This window comes from Dermacentor variabilis, chromosome 3 (assembly GCF_050947875.1).
Source record: "Dermacentor variabilis isolate Ectoservices chromosome 3, ASM5094787v1, whole genome shotgun sequence".
Classification (NCBI taxonomy): domain Eukaryota; kingdom Metazoa; phylum Arthropoda; class Arachnida; order Ixodida; family Ixodidae; genus Dermacentor; species Dermacentor variabilis.
In genome coordinates, this window is record NC_134570.1 from 61,235,198 (window position 1) to 61,258,156 (window position 22,959).

General features: G+C 45.2%; 1 protein-coding gene across 7 annotated transcripts in view; it reads left to right on the forward strand.

Annotated features, from left to right (window-relative positions):
- Mi-2 (chromodomain-helicase-DNA-binding protein Mi-2 homolog) overlaps positions 1-22,959 on the forward strand; it is a 76,860-nt gene that overhangs the window by 12,263 nt on the left and 41,638 nt on the right. For 6 of the 7 annotated variants that reach the window (XM_075685335.1, XM_075685337.1, XM_075685338.1 and 3 more), the window contains exons 6-14: positions 452-595; positions 6,189-6,365; positions 9,996-10,274; positions 11,897-12,312; positions 13,576-13,870; positions 14,517-14,717; positions 18,367-18,504; positions 21,770-21,891; positions 22,770-22,887. In XM_075685335.1, coding sequence (XP_075541450.1) covers positions 452-595; positions 6,189-6,365; positions 9,996-10,274; positions 11,897-12,312; positions 13,576-13,870; positions 14,517-14,717; positions 18,367-18,504; positions 21,770-21,891; positions 22,770-22,887 — 1,890 coding nt within the window. The remainder of the gene's footprint in view (positions 1-451; positions 596-6,188; positions 6,366-9,995; positions 10,275-11,896; positions 12,313-13,575; positions 13,871-14,516; positions 14,718-18,366; positions 18,505-21,769; positions 21,892-22,769; positions 22,888-22,959) is intronic. The other variant, XM_075685340.1, reaches the window with a different exon arrangement.

Here is a 22,959-nt window from a genome sequence, read left to right on the forward strand (position 1 = left end):
AGGTTTAGTCCTCCTAACACAGTTGCCCTCTAGTTTTGTGAAATGTTCAGTTTGTAAATTTTTGCAAAAGTCAAGAGCTCACCACGGGAAGCAGACCTTCATGTCCTCATTTGGCATGCCTTCTTTTGTTGGTTATGCCAACAGGTGACAACTAGTGAAATTGATTTGCTGGAAGCTGATAGGCCAAGAAATAAAGAGTTGTTAGCTGGGATTGTAGCTTACCTCCAGTGGCAGGTCATGTGCACAAAAGCATGTTTCCTCGTGAGTCTTGAGCACCCGGGCATGTTGCATAACGTTCCTGGCAGTTTAGTGCAGCCTCATTTGCATGCCTTATGTAAAGATGAGATGTCTTTGTAACGAGGTGTGGGACTAGCGTATTTGCTTTGACACTGCCCTTTGCTATTTTCCGGCACTGATCTGCTTTCTTGCAAATGAACGGTGTCGCACGCAGACGGATCACCAAGACTACTGTGAGGTGTGCCAGCAAGGGGGTGAAATCATATTGTGCGACACGTGTCCACGTGCCTACCACTTGGTCTGCTTGGAGCCCGAACTCGAAGAACCGCCCGAGGGCAAATGGAGCTGCCCGCATTGTGTGAGTTGCTGCCCCCGATGTCCATTTCCCTCCGTCCTTCATTGCTGCCACCAACAGAATGCCACCGCATGTTTTCAGCGAATGTTGATTTCTTGGGTGGTTGGTTGCTTTATTTATTTATTAACCATGTTAACTTGTGTAAGACCTACACCAACACTGCCGAGGTAAAAAATTTGCAAAATAAAAAGAATGTCTTGTTAGAGTTGGAATAATGAAAAACATTGTGTTTGGTATCAGATGACGCCGTCACCAAAGGTTTTAATGTAGCTGAAATGTCTAATAGCATGGACGAGACGTCGAAGGACCATCTCGGAAAGTGTGCTGATGTGGTGTAATAATCTATGTTGACAACTGGAGCAATATCATCACCATGGGAGGGATGATAGCATGAAATTTCATCAGTAGTGTCTAATGTTTAATGTTCAGTAAGCTACAGTAGAACCTTAACCCTTTATTGACGTCGTCGTCATCGTCATCAGCCTGGTTACGCCCACTGCAGGGCAAAGGCCTCTCCCATGCTTCTCCAACAACCCCGGTCATGTACTAATTGTGGCCATGCCGTCCCTGCAAACTTCTTAATCTCATCCGCCCACCTAACTTTCTGCCGCCCCCTGCTACGCTTTCCTTCCCTTGGGATCCAGTCCGTAACCCTTAATGACCATCGGTTATCTTCCCTCCTCATTACATGTCCTGCCCATGCCCATTTCTTTTTCTTGATTTCAACTAAGATGTCATTAACTCGCGTTTGTTCCCTCACCCAATCTGCTCTTTTCTTATCCCTTAACGTTACACCTATCATTCTTCTTTCCATAGCTCGTTGTGTCGTCCTCAATTTGAGTAGAACCCTTTTAGTAAGCCTCCAGGTTTCTGCCCCGTAGGTGAGTACTGGTAAGACACAGCTATTATATACTTTTCTCTTGAGGGATAATGGCAACCTGCTGTTCATGATTTGGGAATGCCTGCCAAACGCACCCCAGCCCATTCTTATTCTTCTGATTATTTCCGTCTCATGATCCGGATCCGCCGTCACTACCTGCCCTAAGTAGATGTATTCCCTTACGACTTCCAGTGCCTCGCTGCCTATTGTAAATTGCTGTTCTCTCCCGAGACTGTTAAGCATTACTTTAGTTTTCTGCAGATTAATTTTCAGACCCACTCTTCTGCTTTGCCTCTCCAGGTCAGTGAGCATGCATTGCAATTGGTCCCCTGAGTTACTAAGCAAGGCAATATCATCAGCGAATCGCAAGTTACTAAGGTATTCTCCATTAACTTTTATCCCCAATTCTTCCCAATCCAGGTCTCTGAATACCTCCTCTAAACACGCTGTGAATAGCATTGGAGATATCGTATCTCCCTGCCTGACGCCTTTCTGTATTGGGATTTTGTTGCTTGCTTTATGGAGTACTACGGTGGCTGTGGAGCCGCTATAGATATCTTCCAGTATTTTTACATATGGCTCATCTACACCCTGATTCCGTAATGCCTCCATGACTGCTGAGGTTTCGACTGAATCAAACGCTTTCTCGTAATCAATGAAAGCTATATATAAGGGTTGGTTATATTCTGCACATTTCTCTATCACTTGATTGATAGTGTGAATATGGTCTATTGTTGAGTAGCCTTTACGGAATCCTGCCTGGTCCTTTGGTTGACAGAAGTCTAAGGTGTTCCTGATTCTATTTGCAATTACCTTAGTAAATACTTTGTAGGCAACGGACAGTAAGCTGATCGGTCTATAATTTTTCAAGTCTTTGGCGTCCCCTTTCTTATGGATTAGGATTATGTTAGCGTTCTTCCAAGATTGCGGTACGCTCGAGGTCATGAGGCATTGCGTATACAGGGTGGCTAGTTTCTCTAGAACAATCTGTCCACCATCCTTCAACAAATCTGCTGTTACCTGATCCTCCCCAGCTGCCGTCCCCCTTTGCATATCTCCTAAGGCTTTCTTTACTTCTTCCGGCGTTACTTTTGGGATTTCGAATTCCTCTAGACTATTTTCTCTTCCATTATCGTCGTGGATGCCACTGGTACTGTATAAATCTCTATAGAACTCCTCAGCCACTTGAACTATCTCATCCATATTAGTAATGATATTGCCAGCTTTGTCTCTTAACGCATACATCTGATTCTTGCCAATTCCTAGTTTCTTCTTCACTGTTTTTAGGCTTCCTCCGTTCCTGAGCGCATGTTCAATTCTATCCATATTATACTTCCTTATGTCAGCTGTCTTACGCTTGTTGATTAACTTCGAAAGTTCTGCAAGTTCTATTCTAGCTGTAGGGTTAGATGCTTTCATACATTGGCGTTTCTTGATCAGATCTTTCGTCTCCTGCGATAGTTTGCTGGTATCCTGTCTAACGGAGTTACCACCGACTTCTATTGCACACTCCTTAATGATGCCCACAAGATTGTCGTTCATTACTTCAACACTAAGGTCCTCTTCCTGAGTTAAAGCCGAATACCTGTTCTGTAGCTTGATCTGGAATTCCTCTATTTTCCCTCTTACCGCTAACTCATTGATCGGCTTCTTATGTACCAGTTTCTTCCGTTCCCTCCTCAGGTCTAGGCTAATTCGAGTTCTTACCATCCTGTGGTCACTGCAGCGCACCTTGCCGAGCACGTCCACATCTTGTATGATGCCAGGGTTAGCGCAGAGTATGAAGTCTATTTCATTTCTAGTCTCGCCGTTCGGGCTCCTCCACGTCCACTTTCGGCTATCTCGCTTGCGGAAGAAGGTATTCATTATCCTCATATTATTCTGTTCCGCAAACTCTACTAATACCTCTCCCCTGCTATTCCTAGTGCCTATGCCATATTCACCCACTGCCTTGTCTCCAGCCTGCTTCTTGCCTACCTTGGCATTAAAGTCGCCCATTAGTATAGTGTATTTAGTTTTCACTCTGCCCATCGCCGATTCCACGTCTTCATAGAAGCTTTCGACTTCCTGGTCATCATGACTGGATGTAGGGGCGTAGACCTGTACAATCTTCATTTTGTACCTCTTATTAAGTTTCACAACAAGACCTGCCACCCTCTCGTTAATGCTATAGAATTCCTGTATGTTACCAGCTATATTCTTATTAACCAGGAATCCGACTCCTAGTTCTCTTCTCTCCGCTAAGCCCCGGTAGCACAGAACGTGCCCGCTATTTAGCACTGTATATGCTTCTTTTGGCCTCCTAACTTCACTGAGCCCTATTATATCCCATTTACTGCCCTCTAATTCCTCCAATAGCACTGCTAGACTCGCCTCACTAGATAACGTTCTAGCGTTAAACGTTGCCAGGTTCATATTCCAATGGCGGCCTGTCCGGAGCCAGTAATTCTTAGCACCCTCTGCTGCGTCGCAGGTCTGACCGCCGCCGTGGTCAGTTGCTTCGCAGCTGCTGGGGACTGAGGGCCGGGGTTTGATTGTTGTGTTCATAGGAGGTTGTGGCCAAGTACTGCACCAGGGTGGCCAATCCTGCTCTGGTGAGGGAGTGCGTTACCGGTTCTGGTCACCGGGATCAGGCCACACTCCAGGCCTGTTTGTGCAATTTTATCAACACGCGGATTTTTTTTTTCTTTAAATCCGGTGGAAAATTGCCGGCACCGGGATTCGAACCACGGACCTCTTGCACGCGAGGCATGTGTTCTACCTCTACGCCACCGCGGCACCTGACAGCTCATATTGACAGCTCACATTGACAGCTCATATAAATACCCGAAATAAATTTTTATTTACTGCTCATGTAAATGTGCAAAACACATTGAAAACAAGTGTAATCAATGAAAAGAAAAAAGATGTTTTGTGAAAACGTTTTTCTGCAATAGGGTGCTAACCACAAGCAGAAAACTGGAAGCAGTCTTCACCCCAAGCCACCTATGGCTTTGTTGGCAATTTGTACAGACAGCTCTCATCATAAGTTAACTGTAGGTGTGCATTTAATTTGCTTTAAACCACGTGTTTCACGTCACGGCCGGAGATCTTCCATCTGTCTGTCTCCTCTGACCGTGCCTTCAAAAGAAAGCGAGTCGCGTGCCTACCTTCTATCTCGTATTGCGTTCCTGCTCAAAACCAACAAATAATGCTTGCTGCCTGTCATTTAGTGTTGGCCGAAGACATTTAGCCAGAAACTTCGTACTCAATACCAAAACTCGGCGAGAAAAGCATTTCCTGGCATGTTGCCTGTCAGACACATTCGTCAATAATGGGTTAATTATACATTGCTGGTTTGTACAATTTCCTGGTTTTGCATACTTGTATTAAAAAGACATTAGTAATTTCCTGTTTGTATCATGCGAGTTCTCTGATGCCATTTCTTTAGTTGAAACCTTGTGATGAGGTGTAAATGACTTTTGATCACGGTGATATTGTCCTGTACGGCATGCAGGATTGCTGTAAGTGCCTATGTGCCTGTCCTGGTTTGTAGGATAGGGGGAGTATTTGCAGCGTATTGTTCAGTTGGTGTGCACCAGGGCTGTGATGGGCGTAGTCCTGTATGGCTACACTGAAAATGGTTGACTGACATGCATTTGGGAGGATTACTTGAAGGCCTTCTCATTTTGATAACAGTTCATGTGGGATAAGCAGTTCGTGCGAGTCTTGTTGTGTGTTGCGAAGGCCAAGTTTAAGATGCAATTAGAAATGATGCTCACCCTGTCATAGTTGACTTAGCCATATAAACGAAACATATTACTTCATTGTGATCGAATTTTCTTGTGTGAGTGGAAATTGCTTACATAACTGCATCCTTATCTAGTGCTAAGAGGTGCAAAATCTAATGCTAAGAGGTGCAAAAATAAACTGACATTTGTTTCTGCTGTATCGTCTAGGTTGTGCTTAGTTCTTTCTCTCCTTTTTTTTCTTTATGGATGTTTGTTTTGTCATCATTCTAATGTTTAGTTGATAGTAGTTATTTGCGGTCATGCTTCATGTTGTGTCCATCGCCCTGTGAAATCTATACTGTTGGCATGTTTCCGAGGCAGTGACTTCTTTTATGGAGAGAAAACAGAACTGTTGCTTTTTGGTGCATGAAGAAGCAAGACCAGATGTCAGACGACATTAATCTTCTTGAATCTTTGTAAAATAAAAATGTTTAATCCCTCAAAGCACTGAACAAACAGTACAATTCTTCCCATGATCAAATGCATAGTGCATTTCACTCAGAAAAATGACACTACCATCGATTACAGCAAAATTTGACATGGAGGTGGTATGCAGGCTATGTTATGTTTGCGCTTACGGGCGCCTGACACTTGATATATGACCTGTCTTCAGCCAAACGAAGTTAAAAAGCTGTTGATGTTATGTCCGCTTTATTATGACTGATAATAGTCCGCTTTATTATGACTGACTAGTGGCGGCACCAACATCCAACAAATTCCCGACATGTTCTGGTGGTCAGAGCAGCCGTCTTTCTACTGGAACCTGTTGGAAAATTGTTGGGTACTGTTGTTGGACTCGCATGTTCGAGGACACGTGGTAGCGTACTGTGTGTCACCTCCTTTGAAACTTTAATAACGAGTTCTGTGCATGCTTTTTAGAGTCTGTTTTCATGCATTTCACTCTCACTCGGCCCTGATCGCTTGTTCTCTCCCATCGCTTGTGCAGGAGGGCGAAGGTATTCAGGAGCAGGAAGAAGACGAGCACATGGAGTTCTGCCGGGTGTGTAAAGACGGTGGCGAATTGTTGTGTTGTGACAGTTGTCCTGCGGCCTTCCACACCTTTTGTCTGAACCCCCCTCTGAAAAACGTCCCCACCGGAAAGTGGAACTGTCCGCGCTGCTCGGCAAGTGATCACCTCCTCTTCTCTACCATCTTCGTTTTTCACTCTGTCTCTCTCGCTCGTTTCTCGGGGGCTGCTCTCTCCTTGCGATCAATCGTTTACCCCTTGTAGTACGATTGGAGTGCGCTGCAAGCCCGAATAAATTGCTCTCGAAAAACGTTTTGACTCGTGCCTCCTCAGCTCTCCTTGCGAGTGGTGAAGAGGCAGAGAGATGCGCATCCTGTCGATTAACTCGATTAACAAGCCAGATAGTTCTTTGCTCTGTCTGGCGCAGCTAATGCCTTGTAGATGCGTGTGCGCCTTATCTAGAGCTGTGCATGCCTTGGTTGCAGCATTGACCTTAGCACTTTGCCAATTTAACTGGTTAGGTAAAAAAAATTTTAAGAATGTTTATCGTTGAAGCTCTTAAATGTCCATTGTTCTGTTTAGTTTTTTCAAGAAGTTTAGTTAGCTTTTAATGCCGAAAATTTAAATTGTTGGCCCTTAACACACTTGTTGGGTCGTCTACTTTGCTAAATTTAGCTGTGCTGTTGTGTACATTTTCATATCAGTACACTGGCACTTGCAATTGTCCTGTGCAGTAAGTTTTGGTAAAATTGCACGTAGTTGCCTTTGCATTGCTTTGTTTGTGGTTAAAGCTTTCGAAAGGTTATTTCAAACTTGAAAATTGCAGGAACATTGTATAGCAATAACTTGTCTAAAACTAGGGTCTGTTGGTACAGGGTACTGTGACAGACGCAAATGAAAACAGACAAGGCCGAGCACTTTTGTGTTCGTGTCTGTTTTGTGTTTGTCGCAGCATTTTGCGCTAACATACCGTAAGTAAGAATATGACACTAACTAGCCTGACAGTCAGTCCTTCTTCAAGCATAGCATACCATGCGCTGGGCAAGTATGCTTTGTAAATGCTTGGCCAGTGTGGGCACACTATGCTACATCAGAGGCTATTGCTGCAACTAAGACCTCATTCTGACAGCTCCTGCCTGCAAGGCTTGCTAAATTTGACAAGCTTTGCTGCATTGTATACTACTTAAACATAAAGTGTTGGAACAACTTATTTTTCAAATCTTGGTGCCTGGCTTTTGGTTTTCAGTACTTTGGTTCTGAGGCGTTGGTCTTCCTGCACTTGCGCCTTGCACTGCACAGCTTAGTATTTCCATAACGTTTGAGGAAATGTGGTAGGAAATGTTTCTTCTCTCCTTAGGCTTGAAGAATTAGTGCACTAACTTCAAAGGTCTATAATCACAGACACAGCGATGGAACTGTTTGCATAGATGCTTGTTCTAGCTTATTCTAGCTGGCAAAAGCTTAACATGACTTATGTATTACTTGGAACTTCGAGTTGCAGGCATTTGAGAATGTTTACTTAGCATTGCTTAGGAATAACACCGGTTTCATCTTAATTTGTTCTTGGTGTGTGTAGTGGTTACAAATAAATAATGGGCTTTGAGAAGTTTGATAGAAAGCTTTAATTGTGATCGCAGCTGTAGCATGCCTTTTATCTAATGGTTAAGCTGGGTTTTCGCACTTACTCATTACAGCTGAAATTAGGGGAGTCCATGTAGGGATTTTATGCTGCCATTACTGGAATACTAGTACGTGTAGAGTCCCCTGCCACTGGCGACAGGTTTTGTCGACAATTCCTACGTTAACCTGCACAGTAGCCAGTCATACTTTTGCATGATGTCACGGAAGTTGCAGTTTTAACTGCTAGCACCAGCTTTTTTTTTTTTTTTCTTGCACATGGCTTGGTCTGGTTTGCCTGCTGTCTCGACTCCGCTGTCTGGTCAAACAATTTTTGTTTATCTTTCACTTTCCTTGCTTCGCCACTTGCTCGTCCAAACGACTTTCACACTTTTAGTAATGCCAGCCTAAGTGTCAGGATCCCCCTTCGTGTGCCTGTCTTCCCTCTTCGAAGATGATCACCCTCCCCACTTTTTCCTTCGTGATCCCAGGATATTCCGTGTAAGTTGTTTTGTGTGCCCCTGAGCTCCTGATTGCGCACATGGAATTTCGGGTTTGGACTCGGATTAATGTTTGCCTGCTGTTGAATGTCTTTAAAGATACATTTACTTTTTTGTGTGTCGAAAGTGCACGCTCGCACTTATTTCGTTCCTTTAATTCTGCGCTTGTAGGTAATACTGATTCATGCATTGTCTTCGTGCAGCTCGCCTGATTTTATTCGCAGGTTTCTTTTCCTCTTTGTGTTGGTGCTTGTTTCAGAATTTGTTCTCCCAGTGTTAACGAGAGTCTAGAGAATAACGGTTGATTCTCTTGTTTATGTGAAACTAAATAATCGCCGAAACGTAAGTGTTGGAGTCATGAAGGCTGCCTTTGGCACTGTAGCTACAAATTATTGTGTATTTTTTTTTTCTTTTTTTTGCTATCTGCCTGTATGGTTCCGTATCTTTTTGTCTTTTGACGTAGCGAAAATTGTGTCGTTTCAGTAGCTTTTTTTATTTTCTTTCGGCATGCTTGGGAAATGACAGTGTCATGGAAGAGATGCAGTTTTATCAAACTGTACATGGCAGCGGGGCATTGCAGATATTTGGATTGGAAGGGTTAATTTTTGCTTGATGAACGGAGGCTTGCACAAAACTGACAATAGTCAAACTTAGTGTTGTTTTTTGTGTATTTGTGCAACAACGCTTTTTGTTTAAGTCGGAGATTGTGGAAACGCACCAAGTTGTGTAGTGAGAAATGGGGAGAAGATGGCCGGCAAAATGGGGAAATGGTGGGGGAATTGGGGAATAACCGCAAATGCCACAAGGGGGTGTGTCGGTTATTGTATGGGAGGGAAGGGATTTCAGTTTGCATCTATGGGAAGACGCCACTTGCTGCAGGGCGTTGTTACCATCAGTCGGAGGATGTATTTGGTGAATTACAGCTTTTGCCAAGAGAAGCGAAGCTACTGCTCGCGTATGTGATTGGAGCTGACTCCAGGCTGCGTAATTGGCCTCGCATTGCATCTGTGCTATTTTAAAGCACTGGAGAGTGAGGCAGACTCCTCTCCTCATACTTCAGCTTTTTCTGCCGTGACTGGCTCCATGGAAGCAGGGTGCACTTGAGCACACTCGTGTTTGCTCTCAATGGCATAGTCTCTTTTATTAAAGGCTTCAGTGCCCAACATCTAAAGCTGCCTGAGACCTTTCAATGATCCTAAACATGCCTAACAATATGATAACGGTGAACAAACATTGTGAGTGAATGTTTAATTCTTCCATAGCATAAATTAAAGGCAATGAAAGAAAAGAAAATGCAGCAGCATGTAAAACTGGCCGAGTTGATTGATGTTCATTGTAATGGCAGCGCAAATGGGAAGGCCTTAGACACAGAATAGAAACACACAAGACAAGTGCTGAACTAGCAACTTGTGAGCTAACAACTTGTTAGTTCAAGTTGTTAGTTCAGTGCTTGTCCTGAGCGTTTCTATTCTCTGTGGCACAATCCTATTTGCGCTGCTACTTTAGAGAAAAAAAAACGTGCTAGGAGAAAGGAAATGAATTTCTTTTTCTTGCTTTATGTCTTTTTTCTTTTCCATCACACCCTTTCCCATTTCTTGCACATTCTTTTTTTTTCTTTCTGCAATGCACTTTTGGTGCTTGCGCGTGCGGCATCTGCGGTCAACGCTAGGTGGAGCCGCTCAAGGGAAAGGTTCAGAGAATCCTGTTCTGGCGCTGGGCCGAGGTGAAAGGAGACGCAAGCGGCGACGCCAAGAAGGAGGAAGGCGGCAAGGCCGAGGACAGCTCGAGCAGCAGCAATGGCCAGGTGGCCGCAGTGCCGTCAACGTCGACGGCGCCCCCACCGCAGCCGTCTACAAGCAAAAAACCACAGCCAAAGCCACTGAGAGAGTTCTTTGTCAAGTGGCACGACATGTCCTACTGGCACTGCTCCTGGATCTCTGAAAACCAGGTTGGGCAGCATTTGAATTTCTAGTATTGTGTCATGTCACATTTTGCTTTTGGAGTGAATGTCGTCACATGCTAACTGTTTGCAACTGTGCAAGTGACAGTGAAGCTGTGATTACAGAGACCCAAGTGTCATGTGCATTCTCGCACTTGCCGTGATGATAGTGAAGAGCAGGTCGTAATGGTTTTGGGGACCTTGGTGGGGCTGTAAATCGTCGGCAAAACTTTGTAAGGAGATTCTTCCACGTGGTTTGAACACTTTGGTTAGTGAGGTGAACCTCTTGTTTGGACAGGAGCAAGGCTGGAGAGCCGACACTGATACTGAGAATGGGAGAGGCTGTTGTGTGTTTCTTGCCTTGTGCCGCATTCTTGGATTGTCAGCAGTATTATTTTGGAGGTGGCATTCTAATGGTATATTCAATGGGTCACATTCAAGTGCTGTTGCGATGCAGTTTGCATTCCGATGGTTGAAATTGAGCACCCAGAATGCGTTCACCTGGTTTGTTCAGAGTGTCATGCTCTGTCTCAGAGCACCCAGCAGCACTGTCATCTTCAAGGTGAGAGTGTAACCTATATTCAACAGGTTCTGATCATGTACTTCTCAGATTACTCTCGGAGTAGCTGAACATTCGGATAAGCCTAAGGCATGCTTTTTCTGGCTGCAATGTTGCAAAGCCTCCACATCACTACAAACTGCTCAATAGCAACCAGTCAAATGTATCAAAACTCTACATGGAAGTGTGCGTACCATGCAGAGTTTTGAGTATCGACTAGTATTGCACTATTTCTCGGAGTGTGGCTTGTACGTGCGAGGGCTGGAGGCACGTAATTCACTAGTGTTCAGAAGTATCAGCTATCTTTGAAAGAGCCTGTGATGTGCCTTTAATGGGGCCATTGCTACAACTTGTCTATAGGAAGAGGCACACTTCACGTTGCTGCTGAAAACCAGAAACAAAGATCAGGGTTACTATTGCACTGAATTTCTTGCTTTGGGTGTCTTAACCGAAAGGTGAGTGAAAAAGTAAATCTGACATCACAACACACACTGTGGAAAGTCTGCAGCTAAGCTTCGCGGTTTGTTGGCTACCGTGTTCTTATAGGCCTCTCGTTCAGTGTTTGAGCATTCTTGTTGGCTAATAATGTTCTTGGTATGGTAGCCAGGAGTATGACTCTACTAACAAAGCCTCCTTACAGTTGCAAATGTTTGCCACTGCCCAGGCTAGTGTCTCAAAATGCAGCGTCCTGCAGCAAATAATTATTTTATTGCTTCTGGTATTGCTGATTTTAGCACTTGTGTCGTCAACATATTTCCGCTCCTGAGGGTTTTCTTGTTCCATGCTAGCTGTGACGACTTCTACCTGCTGCAGTGGGTCAGTTCTGCTGCTGAGCTGGAGGTTGCGGGTTCGATTCCAGTCTGCTGCAGCTGCATATTTTGATGAGGCAGAACACAAGAAACGCTCGTGTACTTGGGTTTAGGTGCATGTTGAAGAGCCCCCAGGTGGTTGAAGATAATCCGGAAGCCTTCACTATGGTGTCCCTCATAGTCCACGTGTTACTTGCAAATGTGAAGCCCCATAATGTTCATATGACTTGTGATGAAATTGACGACATTGTTGTGTTTTGCAGTTGGATGTCTATCACCCGGGGTTGTATCGCAACTACTGTCGCAAGAACGACATGGACGACCCCCCGCTACCAGACGATGGCTCCAACGGGACCAGTGACAACAAGAGCAGCCGGGGGGAGAAGCATGCACGAGACAAAAACTACCAGAACCTGGAGGAGAAGTACTACCGGTATGGCATCCGGCCCGATTGGCTGCAGGTGCACCGTGTCATCAACCACCGGACGCTGCGCGACGGCTCGAACCTGTACCTAGTCAAGTGGCGCGAGCTACCCTATGACCAGTCCTCGTGGGAGGCCGATGAACCCGGAGAGTTCGAGATCCCCGATCTCCAGAAGGCCATTCAGGACTACTGGGACCTGAGGGCCTCGGTCGAGAACGCCGACCAAGCTCCTGCCGCGAGCAAAAAGTCCTCCGGGTACTGCATGCCTATCCCTGCTTCTTTTTCCTCTAAGGCAGTGGCTGTTCTGGGGCTAAATCCTATAGCAATCGATTCCGTTTTCCATCCTCCTTTAGTCCGAGCCAATGATGGGAGCTGCAGTGTCTGCCTTGGCATGGCGAACGGGACAGTGAATACATCAAGCAGATGTCATCCCCTGCCAAAAACGCCTATTTCCGGCCTGCCATAGAAAGATTTTACAAGCAGGGACGGTAGCTCATAATGAATGATTACAGTAATTACCCAATTCTAATGTGGGCCTTTTTTTTTTTCTTCAATAAGATAGGGCTGAACAATTACTGGCGTGGTCTAATCGGATACAAAACTGAAACTATGGCGAACAACCTACCATCATAGCCAGCATCGTCGCCATCACAAGGTGGCACCGTCACAGGCTTAACTGTGAAAATGTGCTGCTTTCATCTTCGATTACAAAAGCTTGTTCAAAAGATCAGTAATCGTAAGGGCTGAGCTAGTGGCAACAAGTGGCATCACATGTTTTTGGCATTTCGCAGCATTCTATGCGTTGCAGGACGAACTAGCGTCCGAACTAGTCTAGGCGTTTATCACCATCCAGTTTGCGATTGTTGCAAAGCCGTTTGAGAAATGGATGATATCAAACATGCAGTGGACCAGAGGGCACGTAGTTCAGAGGCAGTGATGAAGTTCTATCTGAGAGTGATGACAGTGGACATTAGGTGTGAATAAGCTTCTATTCTGTTAAGGTAAAGTTAACTGGTTTCATCTTTTTCCCATTGCCAGAATTTCTTCTTTTAACTAAATATCGGTTGTGCGTCAGATTTCTACTTTGTTTAGGAGCTCTAATGTTATTTCTACGTTAGTTCTCTACTTTGACACATAGAAAAAGTGGGAGTGCGTTTGATTCAAGTCCGTGTTAGAATCTGGTAAATGCTGTCAAATAAATTGGTGGTGTATTGCGGCCTTTTTTTCTGCCATTGGTTTAATTCAGCCGATTTCGTCATTCCCATCAAGATTGAATTAATGGCAAGTTTACTGTCGCTGGTGGTATGATTTGATGTTACAGTCTGCAATAGTCGAGCACAAAACCAGCACCAGGGAGATACATAGTTGTGCATGTTTCCCTGTCTTTCCCCGAGTACTTGTTCATTTTTAGGTGACTGCATTTTCTCTTCGAACACAAGGGAGAAAGGCTTGTTTCTCAATGCTATTTTAGCTTTTGCCCCCATTTTTTACCCTCTGTTGTGTGCTTCTCTCCTCCAGTGGGAAGAGCAAGTCCAAGAGCAAGAAGTCTAGGGATCTCCGGGACGACGACTCCCGGGGCGGCCGGGGCACCCCAACCAGCCAGGACCGCACCCCTGTCGACCCAAAGCGAAAGTACGAGGTGCAGCCCCCATTTGTCCTCGAGAACGACAACGAGCTGCACCCGTATCAGCTGGAAGGGGTGAACTGGCTCCGATTCTCCTGGGCCAACCACACGGACACAATCCTCGCCGACGAGATGGGTCTGGGCAAGACCATCCAGACAATCGTTTTCCTCTACTCACTCTTCAAGGAGGTGAGTAGTGTCCTCTCACTTTGTGCTCTTTTGCTGCCACCTGGGCTGGAAGCTTTTTACTGGCTGGATACAGAGTTGCTTGACTTGGAGCTGTTTACAGGCTGTTTTGCCTGCCTAGCCATGATCTAAAGCAGTGATGAGTTTTTATTCTTGTTTTCCTACTTTTATGCGGTGGTTCTTCTCTGAATACCATAACCTTTTCATTCGACAAGCCTTGGTTGCCTGTAATATTGCAGAGCAAGCACGAACATGCCTTGAAGGTTTCTTAAAGATAACTTGGCTTGTATGGAGTTAGCCGATATTCTAGTCGGCTTCTAGTTGAGCTGGGCAGGCCATGTAATGCGTAGAGCAGACCGGTGGCCTATTAGAGTTACAGAATGGGTTCCAAGAGAAGGGAAAGGTAGCCGAGAATGGCGGAGAAAGTAGGTGGTGAGCTGAAAATTTAAAAAAATTTGCAGGCATAAGATGGGGTCAGCTAGTGCAAGACATAGGTAATTGGGGATTGCTCAGAGAGGCCTTCATCCTGCAGTGCACATAAACTAGGCTAATGAGGATGAAACCAGCAAGATTAGTGTGCTGTATTTTGTTCCTTAATTTGGTGCCTGTGACCTCACGCACTCATTTATTTGGCACTGGTGTGTTGCAGGGCCACTGCCGTGGTCCCTTCCTCGTGAGCGCCCCGCTGTCGACCATCATCAACTGGGAGCGAGAGTTTGAGGTGTGGGCACCGGATTTCTACGTGGTGACCTATATTGGGGACAAAGACAGTCGAGCTGTCATTCGAGAGCACGAGTTTTCTTTCGACGAGAAGGCGGTTCGCAACCCCAACAAGGCCTGCCGCATGAAGGTAAGTGCACACCTGTACCGTTTTGCTATGCTGTTGGTTCCAGTGATGTCTGCTCTTGCAAAGGTTTGGTCAGCGTATGCACCACGCTTCCCACTCTGAAGGGATGCTAGAGCTGGATTGTGAGGTTGTGTGTACTAAAGATTTCACAGTAATTGAGAACACTGTCGGGATAAGGGGGAGCATGCCCACAGTGCTATGCCTTGGCGCACCGAGCCCCCCGGTAGGCGGCCACCTGCCCTCCAACTGCGGTCTGGAACAAGCTTGACGAAACAATAGATGGCAACCACATGTGCATTATGATTACAACTAACACATTGAGCAGGCCAGCCAACCGATAAATCGAACACCAATAGTCCGGACATGCTCTGTATTTCGGACAGCTTCGTGGCGCTGCCAATGGCCCTGTAGACTTCATGTGCAAGGACGACCTATATTTTGGACAGCCGCCAGCTCTACATTTGATTATCCGGACTCTGTCCGTGGCTGTAGCGCAGACCGACTCTGCCACCATTATCTCCTTTGGAAACCTTGACGAGACATCGAGTGTGGCCTCAGAAATTACACACCAGACAGTAATCCCTGAGGCCTTGCCTTGGTTGCAGCACTGTGCCTCAGAAATTCAGCTGCAAATGCTGATCTTGGAGGGTTTGCCTGTATTGTGAGGCCACATCAACATCGCGATCATTCTAATCCATTCCAGCACCACCGCGCGTGGCCTGCTCTTGTTTGTTGAGTTTGCCTTCCAGACAGGCTCTGCCTATCTGTGCTTGTTTGCTTAGTATGCTTTCCAGACAGCGCTCTGCTGGCTCCAAGAAGTCTTCCTTCTGAAGTTATTGACAGTCTGCGTAAAATGGGGCACCAACGGTGCCCTCACATTCCGGCTTTGCACGAGCCTTGAGTCAAAGCTCAAATGAGCCCAACTCCATAGCTGAAGAGCCTCAACTGCCACCTACCACAACGAGTTCAAATGCGGGCATTATTGATGACCTACTAGGTTGCGGTGTGCCGATTCCTGCCACCGTTACATTTGAAGACTTTGCAGACACCAACAGCACGGTGTCATCGTGTGTCGAACTGAACGATGACGAAGCAATTGAGCAAGTTCGCCCACCGTCAAGCAGAGGCTCTAACTATGATGATGATGGCGACGACGACGACGACGACGACGACGACGATGATGATGATGATGATGATGATGATGATGATGGTGTACAGTGCGCTCCGGAGCCTTCAGATGTGTATCTGACTCAAGTCTTTGCATCAGCATGCAGAGACCACACAAAACTGGCAAAAATACAGGTCGACTTGGTTGCATGTGCGCGGATGCTTGTGCAGCAATGAATCGACCACTTCTTACTTGCACAGGGGCCGTGAAACGTAAACAAAATATTTTTTTATATAGATTAGCTTTTTGGACATTTGATAGTTCTGACTTATTTACGTTCCCAATGGAGTCCAAATTATCGGTCGTCGACTGTAGTTGACATCACTGAAGGGTCCCTCGCAGAGAATAATATGCCAGGTAAAGAAGGGCTTTGGACTTGACACCTGGGGATACGGGTGGCTGTGGGTCTTGCCATGGCAAAAAATGTGGTAGACTAACCACGTGCGGGAAAATGTTCAAGTGCATTGTAGTTGGGCAAAATGCCACAAGATGACGCTACCAGCATTGCTACTGCTGTCCGTGGCTCTGGTAACCGGTCATCCATGAACATTGACGAAATTTGTGGACAAACTGAAACTCTCTGTCGGGACGCATCCACTTCCTGAATAGTGAAATCGAAACTAGTTTGCAGGAACAAATGCATAGTACAGTAAGTTATTTCGGGGACGCTGATGCTTGCAAGTATTTCTCCTATAGTTTGGGCTTTCACCATACATGTATGATACAGTTGACTTCCGTTAATTCGACCCTGATGGAACCGACGAAAATTATTGAATTATCCAGCGGCTCCAATTAAACAAGATGCAGAGCAAATGTAAAAACACACCACAAATTCATTTGGAATGGAATGGAATGGAAAACTTTATTATATATAGATAGACTTTTTAAAGGTTTTAGCGGGTTGAGGCCAAAGTCTTCATTCTTGAAACTTGGGTCCTCTTCAGCCATGGATGGGCCCCTAGTCCAGGGCTCCACTGAGCCGGGCCGCCTCGCACGCGTGCGCTATTAGAGCTCTTTGAGCCTCTAGCTCGCGGCTGGTGAGCCAGCTCTCCCATTGCTCCGCACTTGGTGTTTTGTGTTTGTGGAATGCCTGGTTTCTTGTACACTCCCATGTAATGTAGAAGTATTTTCTCGAGTCTGACATGCCCCTGAATTAAATGCGCGTCCACTTTCTGTGTGTCCAAAGCAGAAAACTAAAGCAGAAATGACATTAAAGCTCCTGAACAAGCTGTAAATATAACACGAACCAGATTTTCTATTTTTAGCAAGAAAAATGGGCAAGGGTCTAATGTGGGTTACACGGTGGCAGCCAATTTCCTAAAATCAGCTTTGCTGCAACAGGTTTTTGTTCTGCAGTAAAGCATGCGAACACCATGAAGGCGGTTTTGATAGTGTGTTCGACTGCACCGCGCAGGCAATTTTCAACCCAGTTTTCATAAAAAAATATAAATAAAGGCACATTATAGAGTTGGGTAAATACCCTAATCGAACATTTTAAGTGACAGTTAATGCTTGAAAAATAGGGGTGTGCAAATATCAATATTTTCTAATACAAATGGACTTTTGACTTGGAGGCATTTGATTCTGTGCCAGCTGTCACTCATCGCATTTGCTGTTAATAAGCTCGGGAAGGGAGGTGGTAAACCCATGCACCTTGCTATTGAGGGGCTGGCTTTCCCGCAAAGCGTAGACGTCCAGTGGCTAAGCATACCTTACAGGCGAAATTTCACCAACAGCACAGAATTATGACAAAATTCAGCACAAAATGAGACACATATTCTTAGATCATATAGAAACAAATGCTTTGCTCTCACACAGCCAGCCATATATTTGATTTGTTTAGAACGTTGGTATCCAACCGAATATTCTACAACTTCTAATATATACTTTTCAAACCAAATATGAATATTAGAAATATAATATTCGATAATATTAGAAAATTTCAAATATTTGCGCACCCCTACTTGCAAAATCTACACAAAATGTGCAGGAAATAAGGATTTTTGCTGGGAAATGACGTGTGGTCAACGCATTCACTGACCCCTAAGCTTCACTAACATTTCCACTAAAGGGGTTGCTACTGGGGTCACTAGCAGTTAGGTGCATGTGTGCTGACTGGTCAAGTTTGAATTGCCTGCTGAAGGCCAATTTTAGGATAGAAATAACGAAAGTTGGGGCCCACAGAAATGCAAACGCACCGGCTGGGACCTTCAGGCAGGATCGAATTAATTGAAAAATCAAATTGATCCGTGCTAGATTAATGGAAGTCTACTGTATGTCAAGGATATCACATCAGCACTTCTTTTAATGTTGCAAGTGGGAAAAGTTAACTCTACAAGCTTTTTCATTTGTGTGAAGCTGTGCTCTCTGGTAGCATTGCAGCATCTAGTCTCAGTGAGCTTGTGTGAAACAAATTTTGGTTACCAATTCGCATGGACAAGTTCCACCTTCAGTATTTGTGCATTTTGCTTCTCCTCATTGCAGAAAGATTCAGCAGTGAAGTTCCATGTTCTTCTGACGTCTTATGAATTGGTGTGCATTGATGCCACCATTCTCGGCTCAGTGGACTGGCAAGTGCTGGTCGTGGACGAAGCTCATCGACTGAAAAATAACCAGTCTAAGGTGGGTGCACGCGTGCTTGGGGCCCGTTCTTTGTGCTCTCGAATTTTGCTGTTGTAATATGTGAAAGGGAAGGCACCGCATCACTCACTCTTGTGGAAAGACCCTGAAGCAGGACGGTTTGCCCGCACATTAGATAATGCGTTCACGAATATGTGAGCTTAACAATACTCTGGTAAGCAATGCTAAGCGTGCGCAGGGCTCAGCGATTAAAACTTGATGCTCGGACCACATGGCAGATGGCACTTCTTGCAACACCGGCAAGCGCTGGGTGATCGCTGAGGGGCCTAATGGGGTCACAGTGCATTAAAAGGGCTCTCACTTGCATTTGATACAAAAATGCATGAGCTTGGTCTCCCAGCGCCCACTGGCAGTGAGGAAAGTGCCGGCAGCCATGTATTCAGAGCAGTAAAACCTCATTCATACGGTTTGGGAGAAAAAAAAATGCAAGAAACTTACTAACTGAGAAAAATGTACAATCGAAAGTCAGTGAAAAAACTTGCCATGCTCAACGGTAGTTGACATCTACATAATGCAAGGCATTGCGGGAATCGTTGAAGCACGAGACGGCGATCTGGTGCAGCCTGAGAGACGTTTTGTTGTTTTTGCACCTTCGGCAGACTTGTGTTTGCAATACTCGAGTTCGGCCTGCGTCAGAAGCTTCTTCGAATGGGGCACTTCGGCGAGAAGTTTTAATGTGCCCACTCGGCGTGAATTGTTGCGACGTGAGGCCGTCGAGCTAGTCCCAAGCGACCCGAGACGCACATTGTCATTTTCTTAGGGCATAGTTTTTAGACGGTGGCAAAATGAAGCTGAGCTGGTTGCTGATGCTGGAATACAATGCCCATTAAGCTGCCAAAGCAAATCATGACACTTGCTTCGCACCGCCTGCAGCAAAGAATGGAGGCGCATTTGGGTTATTTTCTATTGAAAGCGTGCAGTGTGTTTTCTATGCCCACTATGCCCCATGCGCTGCGAAGCAGATAAGGGAAGATGCTTGTCGTAATAGGGTTGGTGGTGGTAGCTGTGGATGTAGTGTCGTCGCCCTGGGAGAAGATCAGCTGGTCCAAAAATAACAAGCCAAGTGTGCGCTGTCGTCATGTGAAGCGGGCAGGCAAGTATTGCGGTGAAGCTGCTCTGGCGGGTGGCTATGGTCCTCTCAGCACATGCCTTACACCTTTTCTTGTTTACATGGGACCTAGCTGCCTGAAAACGTATCGTATGATCACAGTTTGGCAATGTACGTTCTGTACGTTGGTACCGAAAGAGTGTGTCTTTTGGGAACGTGTGAACTGGTAAAAAAGAACAGTAATTTTATTTGGTCATTTTTTGTGTTCTGAATAGAAGGGGTGTGCTAATATTCGAAACTTTTGAATAACAAATGTGGAATAGGGTCCTATTTGATTCGGTCTTCAGATCAAATCGAATATGCATTATTCGAAAATGCGATTACTTTTAGATTACTTTTTGAATATTTCACAACGTTGACGGCACTGAAATATTAAAAATTGGAGCAAAAGCATGGTAAATTTTCAGCGCCGCGGCCATAGTATAGGCATAAAACATGAGAATTTGCATAGTGGAGCAGGCTATGTCACTTACGTAGCCGTACCGTATTTACTAGAATCTTAACGTGCAATTTTTTCCCGATAAGACTGGGCCAAAAATAGCCTGTGTGTTAGAATCAAGTACGACCTTGAATCTGCGTTACCATATCGCCATCGGCATTTCAAAATGGCCGCCTTGCACACGCTTTGAGCCTAGCTGCCGTAGCTTTCTCCATGTGTTGTAGGACATGTGCTTAGGTCAGTGCACCGTCCGTCTACCCGGTCTTCCCGCTTTCTGCATTTGTTCTATCGGCATAGAAGTCCCGTCTGCAAGAGACATGCCAAGTTCATCATGCTGCTGCAATTAAAAGGAAAGTGATCACATGTGCGGAGATAGGCAGAAATCGGGCTGCATCACGAGTGTTCAGAGTTCCCGAAACTTGCCTGTGGGACTGGCGCAAACAGGAGAAGCTTTCTACTCCGGTGGCCACTATGTACGGCGGGGCTGTGCGGCCCCCATCTTGAAAGCGATCTGCGATGGAGACAAGAGTCCATGCATCTAGGCGCACCGCGCTGTGTTCTCGTCGCTTACTGCGCGTTGAAGCGAGAGTCCGCACAAAGGTCACTTGGGCTCGCTCCTGCTATCGCACTTCCCCACTCCAGCATTTTGATTAAGAGTTTCCACAGTCATTGCATGAGACGTGTTCATGCTTGCTTGTGCGCGTGTGACGCCGTGCTTTTTAATTTAGTTAGTAAGTGAATGTTTAAATGTTTATACGGCCGATAAACTGCTATTCTTACTTTTCGTATAGCTGTCTACTAATTTGCTATCGTAATCAATGCTTTGCCTTTCGAGCGAAACTGCGACTTTTTTTATTTATCGCAACTTTAGTATATTGGGAGTAAATATTTGTTTCTTCAAATGAGAAAAAGTTGTGTTCCATTATGAAAGAATGAGGTGCGCAGTACTGTAAAGGACTTTTCTTTCTTTAAGTTGCGGCAACGGGTGCAAAATCGAGGGCGGTTTTTTTTTTAGTCGCGGAAAATGGGTGCACGTTAGAATCGAGCAAATGCGGTGCTTGCCAGGCTGTACAGCAATCATTCATACTCTCTCAAGACTCCTGTGCATACAAAGAAACCGCTTGTTTGCTCAAATGCTCTATTTCTGATTTTAATAAACAACACTCCATAACGTAGTTTGTAATGACAGAAACCTGCAAACTTGCAAAGATTACTGGGATGTGAACATCGTTTTACTTTGTGATGATGGCTAATTATTATTCAATAACTATTAGAAAAATATTTGAGATTCGATTTGATTCGCTTCTAGAACTATTCAACACCCCTACTCAATAGTGAACGTTGGCACCGGTTAATCATGTGTTAAGGAGATCGTGTCAACGAACTTCTACTGTATTGCATTTCAATCACTTGAAAAATTGATTGCTCTTAACTGAGCCTGTGTAAACATTCTCCATGGTTTGCCATTTCTGGGACATTCCAGAGAAGGAACATCTGTTATTGGGAGATGCCTGCAGTGTTGCAAAGACTACACATTATGCAAATACAGAAATATTATGCAAATGTGCCACGTCTGTAAAGTAGCGAGCATGCTCTTGCTGTGACATTGTTCTCATTCTTGGTTTTTGTTTCTTCATTGAGAAGTTTGTTCTTTCATTGACCAATCTTTGCTTTCTTTGTGTGTGTGTGCATGTGTGCAGTTCTTCAAAGTGCTGAACAACTACAAGATCAACTACAAGCTTCTTTTAACTGGTACACCACTCCAAAACAATTTGGAGGAACTCTTCCATCTCCTCAACTTCCTGAGTCCGCAAAATTTCAAGTAAGTTCGAGCAGTGCTGGCTTCTTACGCATAAAAATGCTTGGTGTGATCTTGCTTCATCAGCCGACTCATTGTACTTTTGCATGCAAATTTGTATACTTCTACACCCCTCAAGTGTGCCACTGCCATTCCTCAATTTTCTTTTGGCCTTCTACCTAAGCAAGCAATATTTTCGTGCGCATAACCTGTCCTCTTATAAGGCACGCATTGGAAAAGTGAAAGAAGGAATATGTACTCTAACCCATTTAGATGTATGCACAAAATGAAACTCATGTATGTATAGAAATACCTGGACTCAAATGTATGCACAGAGCTATATTTTAGTAACAAACACGTTTTATATGTTCAGTCATTAATAAAATATTATGCAGCGAAGTGCTTAGTGCGCTCCGCATTGCCGTGAAGCCATTCTAAAAAAGTTGCACATCATTCACGTGCGCATCTAATGCACGCACTTCTTGGATATTTGGTGCAGGTAATGTACACAAAGATATGTGAGGTTGGCTACAGTGACCGATTAGAGATGGGGAAGTGCAAAGGAACCAGCAACAAATAAAGAAGTGTGTTTGGTGACTCTAGTGGCGGCACAGTCTTCCTTGACCTTCAGCTTCACTTGTACGCACTTCTGCATCAGGCTCGGGCTTCTTGGGTCATGTGCTCTTGCAAATAAATTAGTGGCTTCCGTTCGCTGGCCTGGTCGGTCGCCTATCCGTCTGCCTAGCCCACGGGACGGCCTTTAAATATAGGACCCCACTTTGGTCCCCAAAGTACGGTGACCTGGGCATGATACCACGGGCGACGCACCACTAGAGTCACGGCACATTTAAGTTTGCCTGCACAAGCTGACTTGCCTGTCGTTGCCGTCTCTGCACCCGCAGCGACCTGCAGGGATTCCTGAATGAGTTTGCTGACCTGGCCAAAGAGGAGCAGGTGAAGAAGCTTCACGATCTGCTGGGATGCCACCTGTTGCGGAGGCTCAAAGCAGATGTGCTCAAGGTGTGTACACAGGGAAGCTGGCTGCTGCTGAGATGTATTGCTGTTTGGGGCACTCTCATTAGTTATGTGTGT